Source organism: Sabethes cyaneus, chromosome 3, assembly GCF_943734655.1.
Source record: "Sabethes cyaneus chromosome 3, idSabCyanKW18_F2, whole genome shotgun sequence".
NCBI classification, from domain to species: Eukaryota; Metazoa; Arthropoda; class Insecta; order Diptera; family Culicidae; genus Sabethes; species Sabethes cyaneus.
This window is the reverse complement of record NC_071355.1, coordinates 160,150,608-160,174,786: the sequence shown is the minus strand read 5'-3', so window position 1 is coordinate 160,174,786 and position 24,179 is coordinate 160,150,608. Positions and strand designations below refer to the sequence as shown.

The window sequence follows — 24,179 nt, the reverse complement described above, 5'->3', positions numbered from 1 at the left end:
TTTGATTGCTTACGAAGCATAGTTGCTGAGTGATGTGCAATTGTTGCTTTAGGGCGGTTTTGATGTAATTTTTTATTATACGGAGGATCAACAGGAGGATATTACTTGTTGAAAATTTGAAGCAGCGTTTTACATCACTCACATATCTGTTTTGACAATACGGTGAAAAGAATTTACAAAATATATTTCGCTTTTCCACAATTTAAGCAAACCCCGTCAAGCGCCTAGCGGGGTAAAAGTGCGATTCACGGACGGGGCAAAAGTGCGATTCATGGGCGAGGCAAAAATGTATAGCTAATTACATACAGCTTTAGGCACTATATTACATACTGGAGATAGACGATCTGCAGAAAACTGCGTGCTCTACAGATGTTAGCCGAAGGAAAACAATGTTTTTCCGCTGATGAAACAAAAAACAAACGTTTGGAAAAGTTTCGACCTGACAGGGGCTGCAATACACCAGCGCAAATGGGAAAGGTGCAAATTGAGAATATTCCTTACCGAAACATAACGCAGATTGAAGATAATATGGTTTTGTTAGCTATTGCTGTGCTAATTTCATGGATTCGAGCTTCGCACTTTTGCCCCGCGGTAATCGCACTTTTGGCCCTGCTAGTGGGGTAAAAGTGCAAATTGGCACTTGATCAGAAGAATGAAAAATTTGTTTTGCATAACACTATTATTCCAGACGATTTATAGTTGAATGTGAAGACATGTCAATGCATTGAGTTACTGCATCACTATAAAATATATTTTGTTGTTGTCCTTCTTTATATCTTAAGAAAATTGATGACAACTTCAACCATCGCACTTATGCCCCGCCCTACTCTAATGAGAATCAGTTTATGTATAAAAATGTGATAAATAGCATAATATCAGGGATTTACAGGCACCACTATCGTGCCCAAATCTTTCAGAAGAATATTTTGGACAGAGCAAACGGGGTAATCGAAGGATGGCGAATCTGTTATTATTATCATTATCACAAAAATAGCGGCCGATAAGGTTGAAAACTTCGGAATTTTGTTTGCAATTGGATTTAAATTCAAAGCTGAAATTGGGTTAGAAATTAGACTCTTGAAACTGGAGTAGAAATCAGAGTTGAAATTGGACGTGAATGTGGGCTTGAACCTTTACTTGATATTGAAGTAGAAATTGAACCTAACATTGGATTTGAAATTGGACTTAAATTTAGAGTAACTTGGACTGGAAGTTTCATTTGAAATTAGACATGAAATCGAAGTTAAAACAGAATTTAAAGATACATTTGAAAACGGACTTGAAATTTTATTGGAATATTAAAGTGTAAATTTGACATGAAACTGGATTTGAAATTAAGCTCGAAATTGAATTTAAAATTAGACTTGAAATTGATCAGCATTTGAATTTGATTTGAAATTGAAACTAATATTGAACCAGACTTGCAATTGTGTTTAGAATAGGACATGAAATTGAACATTAAATTAATCTTTAATTTGGACTTGAAGTTTTACTTCACACAGGACATAGACACGAAGTTTTACTTGAAATTCTATTGCCATTTTTCGTCTTACGTGTGAGAGAACGTTCCACCTCTTTTTTGTTCCGTTTTTTCTCTATTCCAGTACCGCTTTCCCACTATTTGTTTTTCTCCTTTTCTATATCGTTTCTATTATCGTTCCGTTCCGTTCCATTATCGTTGATCTATTGTGGGCTTGAAAAAGGATCGCAAGGTAAATGTGACTGCGTAAATGGGTACGCTGCCGTCTTATAATTCATGCGGCCTCTCAAGAGAAGCCAACAGTCGTTCTCCCGCTTTGCGTCTATATCGGAGAATATAAACTGCAAACTGACTGGAAGTATAAGATGGCGTATTTTTTCGTTTCTCTTTTTGTCTCCAAATCGGTTGCTCACAGTAACATTTTGTCATCCGGAGTCGGTCCGGTGCAAGCAAAATGTTCATTTGTATTGGACGGAGTCCGACCGACTTCTTCCATGCACATGTAGTGGTTGTTTTTATTAATGGTCATAATGGCCAAGTAGCAAAAGCAGTCGGACCGGAAGTTAACTTCGAGATGCACATAGAAGATAATAATGTGCCAGTACCTGATCTCGAAGAAGTCAAACGAGAAATGAGAAATCGTTTTGCTCAAGACCAATAAGCCCATTGGTAAGGACCATCTACCAGCAAAGCTTTATAAATAGGGCCGAGAAACGCAGGCATAACATCTTTATCGACTTCAAAGCAGCATACGATACAGTCGATCGAGACCAGCTATGACAGATAATGCACGAACACAGTTTTCCAGACAAGCTGACGCGGCTGACCAAAGCTACATTTGATCGAGTGATTACGTGCGCATTACCTGGACACTCTAGAATCCCTTCAAGACACGGCGAGGGTTGACACAACGTGACGGTTTATAAGCCGGATATCCGGTATGCTATTCAACATCGCTCTTGATGGGGTGATCCGAACGAAACGAGGTACGATCTTCAGCAAAAGTAGCCAACTCGTAGGCTTCGAAGATGACTTTGATATCATACCCAGGAATTCTGCGATGGCGAAGGCATTAAACACCAGACTGAAAACGGAGTCTACGAGGATTAGGCTAGACATTAATGCGTCAAAGACGAAATACATGACAGGCAGAGGCTCAAAGAAGGCCATCGTCCTCCGGCTGGCATTCACCTCGAATCCGGAACTTTCATGGTTTAGTGAAATAGCTGGTCCATCAATATATTCGCACATCAAACCGTTTTTGGAACCTGCTTTCCTCGCGGAGCGTAATCGCCACAGAACCGATTCGACTATTCACGGTAAATTTTACTTAACTCAGCATTTTCAGGTATTTTCAGCATGCTACTAAATTCAGCTTACAGTCCCTTTCTTTTGCTGCGCTTTCCCAAATAAAAACTTTGCCGCTGTATAACAATACTGAAACGAATGTAGCACTCATAGACTTTGATGTGCTATAACTATGTATTTTTTCATAAAAATGTAAGTAATTTACTAATTTTTATACAATAAACATCAAAACCATTGTTTCTCTTCTAGCACATAATCAGGCCGAAAAAATAGAAACAATAGCTTACGTGTATCCGCTCCCGATGATGGTTTAGAAAATACACAATTATGTTCACGTTTACTTATTCTATAAATTCAACAACTGTTAATACGGTATCACAGAACAATTCTGCTTTTTTTATCACGGAGGAACACAAAAAATTTCCTTCCGATATGAAAATACAAATCAATTTTCATTCACTAGCAATTTGCAGCATTTTACAAATACAAATACAAATTTTGTTTTTAATTTATGCCTGAAAAATGAGGTGCTCCATTTACAATACTACAAATGTGCGAGGCAGATGCGTCTGGAACACTTCTAGCATGTTGAAATAGCTAGGTTTCGAGTGACAAGTTGTCACTGACAACCACTTGCTTCTGCGCTAGTGAATATGGACGTTTTCATGTACACTAGCGCCAGAAGCAAGCTGCTGTCATTGCAATCTTCAATGAGCCGGTATGTAGGCAACACCGACATGTAAAATATCCTACTCACTTTTGATCTGCTGTTGAAGCACACTGCCGATGGAAGCATAACTGTCCCATGTTACATTTTGATATTTTCGACATTTTGTTATCTAACGTTATAATTCGATATGTATTTTTAAAATATGAATCGAAAACATGGTGTTTATACTAGAAAAACTCGAAAGAAATTTGAAGAAAATTTGTCCCACTGAAATAATAGACGCATATTTGTCTTACTGCAAGTATCATTTCATATAAAATGTTTTCAAGTTCTATACAAAATTGATTGAAGTTTTTCAACATTTTTTCAAAGAGAGACAAATAATAACATCAAAATTCAATTTTGAATAATTTAAAAAAAATCAGTTTTTCAACTTTGAGTGCGAATTTCTCATTTTCGTGTTTTGTAACATGGGACAGATATGCTGCCAGCGGCAGTTCAGCAATCCACTGAATAGACCCTTGGGTGGAGCTTGCTCATCGCAGTTTCCTAAGTTTCTTCAAATAGATTTAGCTGGTTTTTGGTAGACGATAAGCCTTTGATAAGCCCCAACAATATGCCAACAATCAATCAGTTATTCGGGTTATTGGTCAATCCCGGCGTAGTGGTTAGCATTCACGCCTCTCACGCCGCGGACCTGGGTTCAAATCCCAACCGCGCAGAAGTCACGAATGACCTAAAAGTGTTAAAGTGACTATAATCTAAGAAAAAAAATATAGGGTATTGTCGTTATCGTCGGGCCACTGTTATGGTCGGGCCATAACGATTTTACAGTTTTAGTAGCTCATGATATCTATGCTACAACCATTGTAAAGCTTCTTACTGTGATAGCTAACTTTTCACAATATTGTGAGTTTCAATCGTGTATTCAAAACACCCGTACTGAATTCAGTGACTAAATCTTACAAAAAAAGTTTTCCAGGCGCAATGAACTTTTCTTCAAGAAATGGTTTAAGAAATGCAATTATCGAGATAAATTTTGAAAATGTATAAAGTGTGTTGTGCTGCACACGAAGACTATAGAAAAATCCCCGCTGGTAAGGTGTTTGGGAAGGCTAAGGTGATATACTAGAAAAGCGCTATTTGTGAAGGTCGGGCCACTTGAGTAGTCATGGTTGGGCCACCATAATTTTAAGCGCAGAAGCGCAACAATCGCTAGAGAATGTCAGTCACGTAAAATGTGATGAAATAAAGCAAAATTAATACGATAAAAACTTAGATTTTTGTTGTTTTTTTTTTCATTGTAGTTGTATACTTCGGAAAAGGCGATTGTAGCAATATTGATTTTACTAGATCGTTAAAATTTCGCAAACATGCAATTAAAAATAGGGGATTTGTACTTATATCGGCCGTTGTTCACGGAATTCATTCTTTTCATGTCTCTATATAGAATTTCGATACGTATGTCTTAGATTTTCTGCGGAGGCCCAACCTGTACAACATGGTCCGACTATGACAACATTTTTTGTCGTCACGTAAATGCCTATAACTTTTTTATTTTTCAAGCAATTAGTTCAAAACTTTTCAGAAATATACCTTATTCTTAGACCTTTGCAACGATGTATTTAGATTTCCAAAACTCCTTTTGAAACGAATGTTATGGGCGAATTCCAAAACGTGGCCCAACCACGACGACACTCCCCTATAGTTTCAACGTATTTCATAAATATTGTTCAGACTACCGCTTAATAGGTCGCTTAGGGAAACTCCAAATTTTCTTCGAAACTGACTGCACAACTCGAAGACAAAATAGCTAAGCAATCGAAAACTTTCTTTGGCGCATTGAAGAAAACTTTTCAACTATTTTTCTGTTGCGAAAGTGCTAGTATTCGAGATTTCGAGATAGACGGCTGACAGCTTAGTTAACCTTCTGTCTGTACAAAAAAATACTTACAAAAATTCAAACTGCTATATCTCAACGAAAACTTGACGGATTTCCGAATTTTTAGATGTTTTAGAAAACTAATTTAATGGACTAACTGAAAAAATTATGAATTGGCGAAGGAGGGGTTTTAGTAAAGAAAAGTCGGAAAAATGGGATCCGTTCCAGATTTGTGACGTTTATATCACGAAATCCTTACCACCTAGAGCAATGCTCTCAAAAATATAGATATATCAGGATATATGTTAAAACGCTTCGCAAAACTTGAACATAGTACCGGAAGAAAATGAATACATCACTAGCGTCCCCTGGCAACTGAATTTTATACCAAATTTTTCAGAATAGAGTGTCCATCTGTCCAATTTTTCTGCGAGCAAGAACGATTTGGAGTAGAATTCAAAAAATTTAAGACTAAAAAAATTGATTATTCTCGCATTAACGTCACCTAGCGAGCAAACTCTGTAAAATGCCACATGTAACTTTGAATATCTCGTGTTTGCTTATATTTTTGTAGAAGGAACCATCGCTCTAGGTGGTAAGGATTTCGTGATATAAACGTCACATGTTTGAAAAAAATGCGATTTTTCCGACTTTTCTTTACTAAAACCGCTCCTTGTAAAAGGTTTTCCCCGTCAAGTCGCCATTCATAATTCAGTCATTTAGTCCATTAAATTACCTTTCTAAAACATCTAAAAATTCGAAAATCCGTCAGGTTTTCGCTGAAATACAGCAGTTGGAATTTTTGGGTCAAATTGACCCCAATGTACAGACAACGAAGTTTTTCAATAAAATTGTCGCAAAACGTAAGTTATCGAAATTTCGAATAACTTCTAAAATAAAAGATCTCCGATAGACACACCTAGTCGTGAAAGAAGTAGATTATTTCATTGAAAAATAAAAAAGTTATAACTTCTCAAAATGGCCTGGGGTCTACATACAAAGGCTTAATAATCCCACTATTCTTTTACTAAGCCCTTTTCGGTACAAAGGTACGGCCTGAAACTTAATTTTTCGTATTATAAAATTGAAAATTACCTGGAATGTTGCAATGTCCAGATTGGCCAGTGTTACCAGAAGATTAAATGTGGCCGCCGCCAGCGAAATAGTTCTCGGTGGAATACATTCACCTGGGGGTAAAAAAAAGAAAAATACAAATGAAATAAAAAACCTGTTTCGATTATAACCATTACACAGAGATACATAGTCACATCAAATATACTAAATACCATAAATTAATCAGTCGTACTAAATTAGAAAGCTTAGGTTGTTTTGGGGTAAACGCTAACTGATTACAAAACTTTTAAGTTCATTTTCACTTTGATTAAAGTAACAATGCCTTGGGATGATCCTACAATTTAACTGCTCGTAACGTAACCATTGAGCAAGTAGTAAAAATCGAATTTTAAACCACCCTTCTATTAAATTAGTTAAGCTTGGATTCTGACACGAACTTAACTAGTTAGCAGTAGCTTCTCAGCCATAAACATGATGCTACTGTTAGTGATTGAAGCGTCCTTTAACGGTCAGTCAAAGCCGTCTTCCGGTACTTCAAAGAGCTCCTTCTTTAGTTCAGATTGTTCCGAAACCATGAAATGGGACGAGAAAAGCACACAACGGAAAATAGATCTGAATTACCGAAATCAACCTATTCTCACGTTTCGAACCGTCCGCCTGGGCTCAAACAAACCGACAGGCGGTTCAAGCAAATACAGCTTCCCGTGCGTGTGCATGCGCTTGAAGATGTACACGTTTACACCCAGTCCAGAGCCCATAAGATATATCAACGGATTATCCAAACAAAAGCGGAGCGAGCTTGGCAGACAAACACTTCGCAAGTAAATAAGTATCTCCACCATTCTTTCCGACAAGACAGCTGGGGAAAAACAAAACATCAAACTTTTTGTTGTGCTCTGTTAAACTAACAGCACACTATCTCCCACAGCAAGGGCAACAGCAGAAAGTGGCATCAAAGTTCGGTCTTACCGATCGGTACAATGGCGGCGTACAACAGCGAGATGGTTCCAAAGAGTTCCGTCGATTTGACCGTTAGCAGAAATTTGGTAACGTCAGGACCTAGAAAACCGGGAGAGAAAATAAAGGAAAACGAATCAAGTTACGTCCGATGTAAGCACAGCCAGCGGATTCACGCCGCGAACGGATCTTACCTCTCGGGCACAATTCCGCCAGTTTCGTCAACAGACCGAGCGAAGCCAGCAGGGATAGCACCAAACTTTGTTGACTTTCCACCGATTCTCGGATGGTATTGAATTTCCTAACTAGGGTATCTATCAGTCCTAGGCATACTGCGTAACTGTAAAAAGAGTGAAAAATGAACCACAATGAGAAGTTGAAACTAAACTATGAAAATATGAAAATATTATTCGTACAAGGACAGCTTTTTCGTAAGAATTTTTAAAAACTATTTGTATACTACTTATATGGTTTTGAACCATTGCCGAACAATTTCCCATTTTGTAATACATAGTTGAAATATAATGTACAGCATTCGAAAGATGAAGATGTAATCCGAAAAGGTTTTGCTTATGAACATTTGCCATTGTTTTCTATCAATAAACGTGCATCTTTTATACAACAATGGCTAAAGTCGAATCACAGAGCCGATATTTAGCAGTAACATCAAAAGCTTGAAGCCAGGGAATCAATCCTTGAATTTTAAATTTCAATTACTCGCCAACTTAATCCTTCATTTTTACCAAAGTAGAGAAAACACGAATTGATGGGTTCAGATACCATCCATGGAACCAAAGCTTAAGCAGAATGATGCAAACAGTCTCCGTGGCAGTTCATCTGTCTAGGTTTGGGTTCTTCTAGGGCAAATGGAATACGCTTTCCACCATTCGCTCCAAGGGTCAGCTCGGTTGTTTACTCTCCTAAAGGATTTAAAAATAAACCCGTAATTTGTATGCCGAAGTGGTCGGCCTGAAACCCTTCGCCAAATCCCTCCCAGTTAAGGTGATTGCATGCCAATGGGACTGGACTGGACAGCGTCTGGACCGAGTATGTCGCCTACGGTGAGGGTTGAAAAAGGAACCGAATGGGGTAGAGGTGCATTGCTCTCCGGAGCATGATGAACAGTTGCAAAGATTCGATGCTGCATCGAGAGTGGTTATGATATGCAAACGCAAAGTGTTAATACCTTTTTCATTTATTACTGGCGTCGAATTCGAGTGTGTCGTGTGCTGCTTTTTTTCCTTGACATCCATGACGAGGGCATGGCTTGAAGGGAAAGAGCAGGTTTTTGTAGCTGATACGGCTCTTGTAGATTTCAATGGGGTGTGACGACACATGCAGAAGTCTGTTACTAGGGGAAAATTACGTAGGATAAAAAAGGTTCGAAAAAAAACTTAACTTAGATGTTGGTTTGTGTCTAGCGATCCCTTGAATACTCTAAAATTGTAACTTAATTAGGTCTCGCCGGATTAAAACAGCTTATCCAGTCGAACGATGATTGGGAGAGTGATTGCGAAGTGAAATCAACAGAAACTTTTACCGTGTCGTCCCTAGCACAATACGAAATTTACATTTTGTTGTTGTTTAATTATCACACATTTTCATAATCCTATGGAAAATTAAATCGCGAATAATGATGATAAACAATTCCGAACATGTGTATTTGAAATATTTGGAACTTTCGTACGATATAGTTTAGGCAATACAACATGTAGAAAACAAATGCATTTTTTAGATTTTCAAATATCAAATGAATGCAAAGAACTTGGGAAAGTCGATTGAATGGAACAATTTAAGATCGAATAAATTTCACATAAACTATGAAACTGTACCATTTATTACTGAGTGCAAATGGAACAACCAAGAAGCTCAGCAACTAACTACATTTTCGGATCAATCCACACGATAGACTTATTTATATTAATTGAAGTCGCACAATCAGAGCGAGTGTTCGCGGCATAGAAATATGTTTCACTTAAACTAAATTTGCATTTCGTCGCCTGTTCTAGTTTGGCTGCATTTGTTTTTGTTTCGTTGTTTCGTTATTTCGTTCACGTATCTGCGACGCGGAAATAATCCGAATTTATCACCAGCGGTAAAAAGCAAATAAACATCGCTAATACTGGTGTACACATAATTCAGTTCCAATCTAAATATAAATAAATCATCCATTCCATTATAGGCGAGAGCTTGTGTGTTTGTCCGCCTAGTGACCGAGCTCCAACTTTCAAGCTGTAAACATGCAAGCAAGCATAGATGTCGCACCGACGAAGGAAGGCTGCCTGGGAATCACTCGAACCATTCATCCGTTCGATCGACCAATTGAAACTGAAACGGGCGACAAAGTTGCCCATATTCACACGATACTAGTTGATGGTATAAATGTTTCGCCGAATCGCTATTTAGTTAGGTTTGAATGGTATTCCCATGATAATCGATGTTTATTCTTTTAATTGACTTGTGTTCATTTCAAATGCACAGCAAAGTAATTTTGGTAACTACTCATAGTACCATACTCGATAGATTCAAATCGATGAACTGTGTCGTCAATTAGACCATGTAACACATTTGAGATTTAGTGAATAAAGCAAGTTCAAGTTAAAACAGGAAAAATTGATAGATTAACGGTTATCGATTTCACATTCCACTGTGAACGAACATTGAGAGCGATTTCTGTTGGAGGGTTTTATCGCTGTAAGTTAATTATTTATCAATTTTGTTGATTATTTTCGGTGAAATGCCGTTAACAAAACATAATTTTCTTACTAAAAAATCGGCAAGAATATTCTCCTTTGTCACATCAGTTTGCTTTTGGTGGGCTAGGGTTTAGGATTATGTTTTGTGCTTGATTTTGTCTTTGAAATTATCATGTTAAATGTAAAATTAAGTATCAATCCAATGTGTAACTATGTTAAGTAATAAATTTTGCAGGCGTCTGATCATAGTCGAAGTATAGTAGACTGAAACGTCACGTGTTTAAAAAAGGAATTGCAAAGTTGTCATTTCACCGAAAATAATCAACAAATTTGATAAATAATTGAGAGCGATTGTGTGTATTTTGATCTAGTTTTTTGCTGATACTCACAAATGCGACACATGCTATCGAACTCCACTGTGACATAAGACTACGTTGAACAGGAAAGTATGAGCATATAAACAAAATCTAAAAGTGCAACAGGTTTAAACCTTTACAACTTTCAGTCCTTAATGAATTAATAAACTTATTTCATAAATCAATTGGATTTTTTTCTACGAATTAATTCGTACAGGAAAATGACTATTTTCCAATTCATAAATAGTTAAAATTGAAAGAAAATATGGTGTACATTGTCAATAAATATTCTACAGGATTTCTCCGCTTCCCAAGCACAGATGACACAAATATATACACACTTGAGGGTGAGAACTATCATTAAAAATTGTTACTGATCACTATCAGTAGTTTCCAAATAAAAACGTATTTGTCGGAAGATTTGACCACTGCGTTTCAGTACGTTACTGATAACAATAAGTAATAATCAGTAATTTTACCCATCACATTTAATCACATTGAATCGGCATTGAAGCAAAAAAAAAGGAAATTGTTATACTATAACTGTGTTATGCATTGTAAGTTTACTTTATAATTTACTAGGCGGACTTGATGGTGACTCGTGCAGCTGCGTACCAGATTTTTACCATCCTACAGATCTTGCAAAAATGTCGGGAGTACAACGCGCTCGCGCATCACATCTTTATTGATTTCAACGCAACATACGATACAGTCGATCGAGACCACCTATGACACATAATGCATGAACACCGTTTTCTGGATGAACTGACATGACTGATCTACATTGTATCGAGCGATGTGTTTCGTGCGGATCTCGGGGACACACTCGAGTTCCTTCGAAACGTAGCGTGGGTTGAGACAAGGTGACGGTTTATCCTGCAAGCTGTTCAGCGTAACTCTTGAGGGGGTGATCCGACAAACGGGCATCGAAACGAGAGGCATGATTTTCACTAAGGATAGCCAAATCCTACCCTTTGCAGATGACTTTGATGTCATATCTAGAAACCTTGCGACGGCGGAGGCAATCTAGGCCAGACTGAAAGCGTAATCTAGGAGGATTGGGTTAAAAATAAATGCGTCCAAAACCAAATACATGAAAAGAAGATGCTCAAAGGAAACCAACCGTTAACGGCGACGAACTCGAAGTGTTAGATGGGATGGCTGAAGAGCGCGGACAACAACACTAGTAAGGAGATCCTTATTAGACCAATAGTTCTTTATAGACTTGAAGCCGTGACGCTGCTCACGGAGGATTTACGCACGGCGGAGGCACGGATTTGGCGGAGTACAAACTGAAAGCGGAGATTGACGAAGGCATAGGCATCACGAGATACTTGCACTACTTAGAGAGATTTTCATCGTACATCTGGCGAAAGTCGGTAGGCTACGAAGTACGACGAAAACAGTTCTCTTCAACAATCCCACGGGCACCAAGAACAGGGGGCTCAATGTGCAAGGTTGAACGTGTTTTGTGGCTTCTGAGATGACTGGGAAATGGGCGATGAGTAGCCCAAGATCCACTTGAATGGAGACGACATATTGTGTCATTCTCGTTTATCGTACGCAACTACCGACCAATAAGTTTAATCTTACTGTATCAGTAAACATCAATAACAGCGAAACCTTACTGATGCTTGGTGATATTATTGCTTACTGATAACTATCAGTAGTTAATGATAGTTTTCCCATCCCTAAGTCACCTAACAGTATGCTTAGATATATCATCCTGGTACAACATGAATATATCAGACCATTATAAATTTGTGTTAATTTTGCTTAAGATTGTTCTGATAATCGAGTTTACACTTAGTTGTATTCAAAAATATATAAATTTACTACGTCAGAGCTTTCCATGCCCTCCCACAAGGTATAATGGGATGCGATCTGGCAAAAGAAGAGGATGATTGCTCACTTTTCTAATGATATTTCTTGAACACATCGTCAGATTGTTGTCATCAGGGCCCGGCATCGTCGAAACAAATAAATGAAACTGACTTTCGCTTACCTTCGCTTCATACATGAAGTGACTTGCTTCATCTGTTGAACAGAACGTTTCAAGCAAGCTTCAGTTGAAGTTGGTGGCTGTATCGATTGACGCCGGCAGAAAGTCAGGCACGATTTGTCGATCTTGACAAAGTTGACTTTAACATGCGTTGGCATGGAGGAAATGTTATTCAAATTCAATTCATTTGCATTCATAGTTACTGGCCTTCTTCTGAATATTTGGTAGAAAAATTCAGATGAAAATTTGAAACCGATAGTCATGACGAAGTGAAACCCGTTTCGCTGACGCTGACAAAAGCCAGTTTGAAACTGAAGCGGTGCTGCTTCTGTTGAAACCGAGGCTTCACTACTTCATTGTTGAGTGACGCTATGCAATTGAAGGTGATGTTGTTTGGCCCTGGTTGTCATACTAATATGAAAATGTCATGAAATCTGTTCTGCGCACATTATTCATATTTGACAATTCAAAACAAATATCGTTTGTGGCTTTGAAGCTTGAAAAGCGAAGATCGTCTACGGTTTTAAGTTCAATTTGAAGTGGTATTTCATGTCTATAGCCAAGTCTAATTTGAAGTCCAATTTTAAGTAGTACAAATTCAAATCCTTCCAAGTTCAACTTCAAGTTCGATTTCAAATCCAGTTTCTAGTCTAATTTAAAACCAATTTGATTCCAATTTTTAGTCCAATTTCTAGTTCAGTGATGGAGAAAAATCCGAAATAAAAGACGGAAAGATATATTCCCTCACTTGGAAGTTTTTTGAAATGTTTATTCTTGTCATTTTCATATTTTTTAATCATAAAATTTTCATGGTTACATTTTTTGTTATTCCTGAGCTTAGATTATGTTAGGTGGGTTTTTGTTGTTCCTGAGCTATGGCCGAAAAACTTGGTTTTCCTGAATATTTACCTAATTCAAAAATTTATTTCATCTCATGAACTTAGCAGCGTAAAGCAAACGATTTCTTATAAATAATATAAGTAAATTTTTATAACATATTTGCAGACGGATTACAGATGGCTCTATTTTTTTTATTCAATATTTGAGAGGTTTTCAGCAAATGGATCTATTCCTGTGACAATTAAATAAAAAAAGAAAAGAGCCAAGGGTAAACGTAACAAAAACTGGATAAAGAAAATAGAAAAAGAGGAAAAACGTGAAAGAAAAAAATAAGAAAAACTGGTATAAAAGAAGAAAAAACAACAGCGTGACAAAATGGGAGAGAAAACGAGACGTCAAACGGGACAAGAAATAAGTAAAAAGAAAATCGGGAAAAAAGGAAAACGAGAAAAAAAGAGGAGCCAGAGCCAGATAAAAACAGAGCAAGAACGGAAGAGAAAAGAAGAAAACACGATAAAGATAACTAGGAAAACAAAATTAGAAAGATAATGAGAATAAACGGAACAAAAAAGAGAAAAACGGGATAGAAAAGAAGGAAAAAGAGAAAGTAAGGACGCGAAGAAACGTGAACAGAAAAAGTGGAAAATGGAGAAAAATTAAAACGGAAGACAAATGAAATAAAGTGACAATAAAACAGAACGTGACAGAAAATAAGAAAAAGCACGACATAAGAGGAAGAACGGAACAGAGAAAAATAAAAAATGGAAAAGAAATTTAGCGGGACAGAACACAAAAAACGAGACAGTGAAAGAGGAAAAACGGGTCTGAAAATCAGAAAAAATGAATAATAAAAGGCGAAAAACGGAACAAAAGAGAGAAAAACAAGAGAAATAATAGAACTGAAAAGGGAGAAAAACGGGATAGAAAAGGAAGAGAAAAAATAAACAGGCAGAAAAAAAGAAAACGAGACAAATGGAGGGAAGATGGGGCAGAAATAGAAAAAATAACGCAACCGAGAAGGCAGAAAAGAAAAAGACATTAAAAAGGGAACACGCAACCAAAAACAAAAGAAACTAAAATGAAAAGAAAGAATAACGAGAGAGGAAAATAAAAACCTATAGAGGAAACGAGAACGGGAAAAAGAGTCAAACGTTATAAATTAGAAGGATGGGACGAAATGGGAATGGAAAAATGAGACAGAAAAAGCATAAAAGAAGAACAAGGAAAGCAAACCAGAAACAGAATAAAGGTAAGAGAAAAGAAGAAAAATGGGGCATCTAAAAGAGGTGAAAAATAGGCAAAACGAACGAGAAAAGATGGAAAACTTGACAGAAATCTACCAAAAATAATTTAAAAAACAAGCGGGAAAACACAACTAAAAATAATAAAAATGCGACAATAAACAAAGAAAAATGGAACAATGAAACACAGACCACAGAAAAAAATAAAGGACAGAAAAAAAGGAAAACGAGAGAAGAGGAAAAACGGAAGGAAAAAGAAAAAATAATGAGAGCAAAAACTAAGAAAACAGTACAGAAAAGAAGAAAAACGGAACGAAAAGTGGAAAAACGGGACTGGAAAAGAGAAATAAAGAACAAAAAATGTAAAATGTGTGAGAGACGAAAAATGTCAATCCCAATGTCAAGTAAGATTTCATGTATAATTTCGTGTTAATGTCCAAATTCAAATTTAATTTAATATCCAATGTGCAATTCCAAGTTCAATTGCATGTCCGATGATACACCCAATATCTAGTCTAATTTAATTCCAGTTTTAAATTCAATTTTAAGTCAAATTTAATCTTTGATTTCATATCCAATTTCTAGTACAACCCGAATTTCAATTTGAGGAATTTTGAAGTCTAATTTCAAATGAAATTCCAAGTCTATCTAGTGATTCTGGTTATGGTTATACATATCAACACAATAATACGATGTAGATGCTCAAGTTTTGCTTTCTCAGATGCACACACACACAAATAAAAAAAATCCTTCTACAGTAAACTATAAGTTTCCCATCACTAAGAGACAAATCTCAGCCATAAGCCGACACAATGCTGCGCCAATCCTTCCGTTAAACGTGGCCCAGCATACAATAAGGAACAGTTCACCTCGCAATAGCTGTGAGTAAATATTTTAACAAGTGTCAAATACACACGGATCTTAGATTGCCGCTGTTGGAACAACAATCGTGTCTCATCCGTGTCTCGAGTCCCTATCAAATAGTGAACCGAAGCAGCTGGCTGTACGGTAAAGTGGAACCCTCTCCGTACCGACCGTAGTATGGTTGTGCTGCGTGTCACGGAACGAATATCCTTTTTGCGTGCCAGTGAAGGATTTAGTTAAATAAATCTCCCAAATCACGAAACGAGTAACTGTTGCGAACGACAGGTTGCGGTGGGTTATTCGAAGCTCTTGCGTTGATATATGTATACGGCTTCGACGTGTTCGGTCAGGTTAAACAACTATTATTATGAGCCTATGGTCACCGAGAGCTGTTTGACCCTCGTGATGAATGTGACATTCGGCATTATCTGGTCGTAGACTTTTGATATTCAAGTTTTCTCAAGTATATGAAGATAGTTTAGAATTAAAAATAGTGTCTAAAGATAGCCATAAAACTTCGAGATAGACGATGGTTGACGAATGTAGTAATAAAGATATTGATTTTTAGTGTCCAAGATCTCATTTTTTTATAGCCGGTCTTCTCCTTGGAGGACTAATTAACAAGATCAAGACTGATAAGGCGTACTGGTGGTGAATTCACTTGTTCCATCGTCACCAAACTCCGAATGTTGCTGGAAGCAAGCACACGCAGACAAAGAGCAAACAAAATTGACTAATTAATAATAATTTATTTAGACACGGTGCGGTTAGTTTCTCTTTGAACCCCCAGAGTTTCTGTTCGTTTATCTTGTACTGATTTACCGATATGCAAATAGACAAACACCGGCATCGGCCGTTCGGTCAGGTTGGGTTAGGTTTGCTGCACGCTTTGCGAACCCCTTTTGGCTTGAGATCCGTCCGTCAGACACCGCACGTCTATGGCGAATTTTATCCCAAGTCAACGAAGATTGTATAGTACGGCTATTATTCTCCGCTGGTCACAGCAAAAAAAGCTAGATAGAACTCCGTCGTAATACAGACAAAGAATACATACACCAACCTCTCACGAGAAAGGCCTCCGTTTGTTTTCCATCATCATTATCAGTGACCAAAACGAATTATCGATGCCTTTCCTACCGATGCGATGCGGCAGCATGCATGAGATTGTGGGAGAATCCGCCGAGGCACGTCTTGGCACATGATCCGACCGGTGGCATCCCTTCGCCGCTGTTTGCCTTTGTTTGTTTGCGCTGGAAAACGGAAAATTCACAAGCAGCAGCGCACTGCTTCCCTCCTAAACTCACAGATCCACAGCGCGTAACACAGGAATTGAACATCAGTGCAAATATTTGTCATCAGTAACTGTTCGCTAATTGAAATTTCAGAATTTCTAGCCAAGCTTCTGTGGCATACGCAACCCAAGCCTGAAGCCGCTCTGGGCCGGGGTTTGATGAACTTTAACGGCGTCGGAAGTCGGAACGAATTGGTTGCGGATTGAATTTTTCCTAGAACTGTTGTAATGTTTACTTAGACGAGGGAAGAATTTAACGTAACGTGTTTTTCAATGCTCATCAAATTTTCACCCAGCTTTAGTTTGTATGATTGAATATCGCAATTTTAAACAGTAAACCTGTTGCTTTGGATGCACGATCCTGTAAAAAATACGTCATTTCAGTTCAACGAAACAACTATATAATAAAATATCGTGAAATTTCCTGATGTCAATAATCCAGCTTTTTTGAAGCGTTTTCTGAAAATTTCAAAAGATGCGAAAATGAACATGTCGTTTATATCGATTCATATCTAACACGCAAACAATAATCAATACGTGAAGCAGATGTCACGCTACGCTAGATACTGCAATGCTATGCACCCTCTAATATTCATTAACGTACATTGTCACCTCTTGTTTAACCAAAAAAAATCCTCCCCACCTCAAGGAAAGGTACTTCTATTTTCATTGCTATTATTATTTATAAATTTTCGACTTCAATTGTTATTGTTATTACTCGGAGGTCCTCTTTAATCTTCCCTTTTTTTGCCTGCACTGCTTCTCGTGTCTGCTGTTGTCATTGTCATTTCGCCAATTTTCCTCTTTTTGAGACTTTTTTTTGTTTTGCATTGAATAGCCCGCCGGCTGCTGCTGCTTCTGTCGCGTTTTATTGTCGGTCAAATTCAATAAATGTTTTCCTCCTCTATTATGTCGTCTCCCTCCTCTGATTATTACATACAGCACAAGCAGGGGACATATACAAAAACCATACATCAGCCAGTACATGGAGAAGTACGTCACACAAGAGTTTTCTATGCTGTAGGTGAGCATGGTGTACTTTTGGTTGTTTGCTATTTTATTTTAACTTTTTTCGAAACGGCAATACTTCATTTCATAAGGTTTGAAATTTTCTTTCAATTCTGGAATAAAAACCCGCGTTGTGAACCGCCAAAAATTGACCATCGAAACGTTGAAACCGAACCGAACTGCCACTAGTACAACACACTCTCCTACACTTCCCGAGCTTCGATGATGATTCTGCTGAATGTTTATCCACTCCAATGTGTTTTCATCATTCTCCGCATTTTCCTCCCGTGACGGGTACAGAGTAACCACCCCTACCTACAGTCCATAGGATTCTGCTACCGTGCAGTTTCAGAGTAGCGGAAAGCGAGAATGGGAGTAGGTACAATGGATTGGCACTTGAAATTCACTCGGCGGTAAAATAGCACATGCTGTAATTGTAAATCAATACGGAAAGTAGATTCATCTCACTACTGGCAGGCAGGGTTTCGGTGTCTGAATGCAAGCCTGCCCGATCGAGGGGACGCCTTCTGTTCTGCGTTTCAGTCAGGTTCAATAAACATAGTGTCCTCGATGGCGAAACAATGCCATGACGGCGCGGCCGCGCTATTGTGCGTGCGTCGGTTGGCATTAACACAATCGGTTTTGCCATCAATACGTACTCGAGAGATTTTGGAAATTACAAACACGAGCTTCGGATTGATTTGTAATAACTACGGGATACAAAGCGCGTTAAGTACAATTAATGCCATTATCGTGGGCTAAAGAGGAACATTCCCCGCATATTGGCCGTTCTCGATAGTTTACAAGTACCCAACCCAATGGCGCTGTCCTTCACCGTGCATCGAAAAGAAAAAAAAATACAATGAAAGTAAAACCACCTCGACGATAACGACGGGTCCAGCAAAACTTTGTCGAATCAGAGACGACTGACTGCTTTGGTTTCGTCCGGTCAGTACGGTCCGAAGAGGTGGATGCGAAGGAATTCCAAAAATATTCTAGATAAGACTGTCTCCTCACGTTGTCGCTTTTTACGACGCAACGACCATCTGGGAGGTAACCGCTTAGTTCTAGACTGGGATTTGGTATTTGTATGGTTTTTTTTTATCTTCAGAGAGTTTAAAATTCCACTGCGATGACTGTAAACGCCAAAGGCAAATTGTTCGTCGAAAAAAAATCTGGAGCGCGGCCAATAAACGAGCATAGTATGTTAATTCGTAGAATGATTGTGAAATAGGCGACCCATGTTCTACTACTTGCGAAAAGTTAACAGCTTACCTTAAACAATCTTTATATCTGGCTAAAAAGCCTAGGTGCTACATTCCATTTTTGAAACTTGACCAGTTGTATGTTCTTTATACTACAGACTTTGCAGCCAGTTGAAAAAGTACAAGACAATTGCGTGGCCAGTGCTACGATCGTATTGACTCTAATCCCCAAAACTCATGACAAAAGCTTATTAACAATATAGAAACTGATTTGCCGTCGTGAAATGAACTAAACTAGCTTTTAAAAGTTGTCAAAACATCAGAAGAATCAAATCTAATTCACTTCATACTGTACGAAACACAATAATATATTATGCCGAATGGTTATGAACCTAGTAGCAGTAAAAGAAGTCTGATAGCCAGCATAGTCAGGTCAGTGGTAAGGTATGGAGCACCACACCGGGTTGGGTCTCAGCACTGTGCAGTAAACGCAATTACTCCCTATATGTATGCTCCTAAGCGAGGATGTTGAGTGCCATAGGCGGAGAAATGTCAGAAGCATTCAGAAGAGAGTTAGGCAGAGTCGGTATGGTCGAGCACGGCAGATGGACCCATAGTCATCGTCGTCGATGTCAGCAGCCTAGACCCGGGGTGGCTCGCAGTTTCAAGCAGTCGTCTCCATTCAACTCGATCTTGGGCTACTCGTTCCAAATTTCCCAGTCGTCTCAGAAATCGAATATCATTTTCGACCTGGTTGAGCTATCTCACACGTTGAACCTCCCTATTCCTGGAAGGGTTGTTGAAAAGAACTGTTTTCGTCGGACTGTCGTCCGGCGTTCTTACGACGTATTCCACGCATCGTAGTCTACTGACTTCTGCCAGGTGTACGATGGGAGCAGCTCGTGATTCATACGCCTACGCCACTCTCCGCTTTTAGTTTGTACTAGCTGACCCGACATACTTCCTATTGCCACATATCAAACTGTATTGTACATAAATCGTGAATCTCGGATGACCTTTGTCCCAATTTCAAGTTTTGCAAATTTCATTTTGGCAGTTACGTAACTATGAGAGCATGCGTATTTGCTTGATTAGTTCTCGAGTAATGAGGAAATTTGTATTTCATTTGCATGAGAGCCTCACTCTTAAAAGCGGAGGGGTTCTAATTCATCATAGAAAAAATTCTGGCCTCCAAAAACCCCTACATGCCAAATTTGGTTCCATTTGCTTGATTAGTTCTCGAGTTATGAGGAAATTTGTATTTCATTTGTATGGGAGCCCCCCTCCTTAAAAGGGAGAGGGGTCCTAATTCATCATAGAAAAAATTCATGCCTCCAAAAACACCCACATGCAAAATGTTGTTCCATTGGATTAATTAGTTCTCGAGTTAAAAGGAAATTCGAATTTCATTTGTATAGGAGCCCCCCCTGCTAAAGTGGGGAGAGGTTTCAATTCACCATAGAAAAAATTCTTGTCTCCAAAAACACCCACATGCCATATATGGCTCCACTTGATTAATTAATTCTCGAGTTATGAGGAAATTTGAATTTCATTTGTATAGGAGCCCCCCCTACTAAAGTAGGGAGAGGTTTTAATTCGCCATAGAAAAAAATCTTGTCTACAAAAACAGTGGGGAGGGATGTCATTTCACCATAGAAAAAATTCTTGTCTCCAAAAACACCCACATTTCAAATTTTGTTCCATTTGCTTGGTTAGTTCTCGAGTTATGAGGAAATTTGTATTTCATTTTTATGGGAGCTCCCCCTCTTAAAAGGGAGAGGGGTCATTATTCCCTTCCTAAAGATGCGAGGGGTCTCAATTCACCATAGAAAAAAAAATTGCCTACAAAATCACCCACATGCTAAAATTGGTTCCATTTGCTAGGTTAGTTCTCGAGTTATGAGGAAATTTGAATTTCATTTGTATGGGAGCCCCTCTCCTAAAAAGGTAAGGGGTCTCAATTCATCATAGAAAAAATTCATGACTCCAAAAACACCCACATGCCAAATATGGTTCCATTTGATTAATTAGTTTTCGAGTTATGAGGAAATTTGAATTTCATTTGTATAGAAGCCCCCCTCTTAATGTGGGGAAGGGTCTCAATTCACCATAGAAAAAATTCTTGTCTCCAAAAACACCCACATGTATAATTTGGTTCTATTTGCTTGATTAGTTCGCGAGTTATGCCGAAATTCGTGTTTCATTTGTATGGGAGCCCCCCCCTCTTAGTGGGGGGAGGAGTCTTTAACCATTATAAGAACCTTCCCTGGCCCCAAAACCCCTATATGCAGCTTTTCACGCCGATCGGTTCAGTAGTTTTCGATTCTATAAGGAACATTCGGGCAGACAGACAGAAATACATTTTTATAGGTATAGATTTGTATGGGAACCCCCCCTCTTAGTGGTGAGAGGGGTCTTTTGCCATCGAGAGAACCTTCCCTAACCCCAACAACTTCTACATGCTAATTTTCACGCCGATCGGTTCAGTAGTTTTCGATTCTATAAGGAACATACGGACAGACAGACAGACAGAAATCCATTTTTATAGGTATAGATATTCCGTCAAATATACTCCGCAGTACCTTCCGGTCGAACACGGGAAGGGCGCGCATGTCTTCCATGAATTAATGGTCTAATAAAGGTTTTGTACACCATCAGCTTCGTACGGCGGCGGATGCTTCTTGATCATAGCGTTTTGTGAAGGGCAAAGTGGGCTCGATTTTCCGCATGACTTTTGGATCTCCTTATTAGTCTTGTTGTCTGCGATCACCAGCGATCCCAAATACATGAACTCATCTATCACTTCTAGTTCGTCGCCGTTAACAGTTACCACTTGTATTTGGTCTTTGACGCCTTTATTTTTAACCTAATCCTCATAGACTCCGCTTTCAGTATGGCGTAGATTGCTTCGGCCGGCCGTGCTTGCTATGATATTATTAAAGGCATCTGCAATCGTGCGCTCGTCGGCTCACACCTTGAAGAACGACATTGAACAGTAGTGATGTTGATAAGCCGTCTCCTGGTCTCAACCGTCGCTGCGTTTTGAAGGGACTCAAGAGTGTCTCCGAGATGCGCACAAAACAAATCACTCGATCAATAGCTCGAATGATAGCTCGGTCAGTCGCGTCAGTTTATCCGGAAAAACGTCTTCGTGCATTATCTGCCACAGCTGGTCTTGACCAACTGTATTATATGCCGCTTTGAAACCAATAAAGGTGAAATGCGTGGACACGTTGTACTTCCGAAATTGCGCGAGCCTCCATACAGCTCATCTAGTACATCCCTACGAAACCATATACTATCGGTAACAACCAACGTAACAGGATTTGAGAGAGTATCATGTCGGCGGTGTTTATCAGCTTTTTGCGCGATAGTTGCAGCAGTCGAGCCGATCACCCTTTTTGTAGACGGATTATACTACCCCTTCCATCCATTCCTGCGGTAGTTTCTCCTCCTCCCAAATCTTGGAAATAACCCAGTCTTGTGATTATATAGCCCTGCCGGTAAGCGGACCTTACCTGCGACTTTTTTGGACTACAGCAACCCGATTTCTCGTTTGACTTCTTGGAGATCACGTGCTGGAACACTGCTATCTCCCATGAGCACTCCTGATGGACCCGTAGGCAGATCCAAAATACCACATCTTGGATCGGCAGAAGACATGGCGAGTTAAATATTTACCTCATATTTCCCTGTCAGGCCACGGGCATTTCAAGAAAAAACTTACACAGGCGTGGGAGGCTAGGTTCACCCTTCTGCCCCGTTTGTGGAACGTGCTGCTAGAGCCAAAGATGCTGATGGTGTTGTTTTTAGAAGTTTTTTCAAACCTGTGTTATAAAAAAAACTAGCGGCGCACAGAGGAGTAACTAGGGCAAAAAGATGGCCAAAATTATTTTCTTACGTATTAAGTAATATTTCGCTCGAATATGAAATGAAACGTAAAAATAGTTAATTTTGTAACAAACTGGTGCCATTACAAGTCATTTCAATTCACTTAATAGTGCAAATTATGCTTTTCTTCTATTCACTATTCACTATTTAGCCTTCTCCAAAACCTACAAACGCATGAGTAAATCAATGAGTATCTTGTTTGTCTCTGATTCATATAAAATAATGACATTGGTTAATACCAAATTGTTGATACTGGAGTAGACTGATTCTTCGACACTAAATCAACGCAGATGTCTTCTCTGTGATATATAACTTTTGTTATGCAATTTATCAAATAACAATTGCGCCACACATACTATTACATACTTTACCGTCACCCAACTAACATTTTTCCTACTATTTTTGTCAGCGAATTTTGTTGAATGGGAATGTAGATTCAAATAGTGACATATTTGGAGAACAGACCTCATAATCCCTAGACATGTAGTATTGCTAGTGTGCCCATTGTATTGAAGGTGAATTCTCTTGCACAGAAGATAGTACGCATCTAGATGCGAATGGTCGATATTTCCTTCAAAACAATGTGAAACATACAATTTTCAAAATGGTCGCAAATGCCAGTCCGGACGTTTCCGGATGAGCTTTAGGTACCGATTTGTCCAGAATACCACAAAGATTCATTCCTTCATAGAATGTATGACCAGATTCTGCAAGATTAGATAACTTTTTTACCGTTGAAAAAGCACAAAATTACAAAAAAATAGTTGTTTGAAAAAACTATTTAAAACAAGTCATATTTTCAAAATTTTAAATTTTCTTCCTACAAACCAGTTAGAATTACTTATGATGAACCTATGTTTTGATAAATATCCTTTGTTAATCTTTTTGTTTACTTCTGATGGAATCCGTTTCCTGATGCTTGATGATTTTTCAAAAAAATGTTTCAAATATTGTCAATGTTTGTACACCTGCCAAAACTTACAGGTATGTTTCCGTGTGTTTTGACTAAGAGTACTTTGAGCAGCATCTATTTAAGCATACAAAAATATATATATTATATTAGAAGACCGAAAAAAATGTTTTTCTTATTTTGGCCAGCTTTTTGCCCTAGTTACTCCTCTGTGCGGCGTCTAAATAATTGAAATAACGAGCCCATTTTCGCCCACTAATATGCTTATTACTTCTAGCAGCGCAGAGCCGGGATGGCTCTTGCCGTTTCAAAAACTCCACTCCACTGTACTCGGTCCTGGGCTACTCGTCGCCAATTCGTAGAGCGTCTCGACACACGCAAGTCGGTTTCAACCAGGTCGAGCCATTTAGCACGTTGGGCCCTCTATTCCTGATGCCGATGAAGTTGTTGAAGAGAACGGATTCCATTGCACTTTCGTCCGGCAATCTTGTGACGAGACTGGCT

The 24,179-nt window shown here is 38.6% G+C and overlaps 1 protein-coding gene across 1 annotated transcript in view; it reads right to left on the bottom strand.

Annotated features, from left to right (window-relative positions):
• Nucleotides 1-24,179, bottom strand: part of LOC128741779 (S phase cyclin A-associated protein in the endoplasmic reticulum) — a 97,485-nt gene that overhangs the window by 17,711 nt on the left and 55,595 nt on the right. Inside the window, exons 9-11 of the mRNA XM_053837813.1 lie at nt 7,566-7,711; nt 7,384-7,473; nt 6,436-6,527 (exon numbers count right to left, since the gene is read on the bottom strand). Coding sequence (XP_053693788.1) covers nt 6,436-6,527; nt 7,384-7,473; nt 7,566-7,711 — 328 coding nt within the window. The remainder of the gene's footprint in view (nt 1-6,435; nt 6,528-7,383; nt 7,474-7,565; nt 7,712-24,179) is intronic.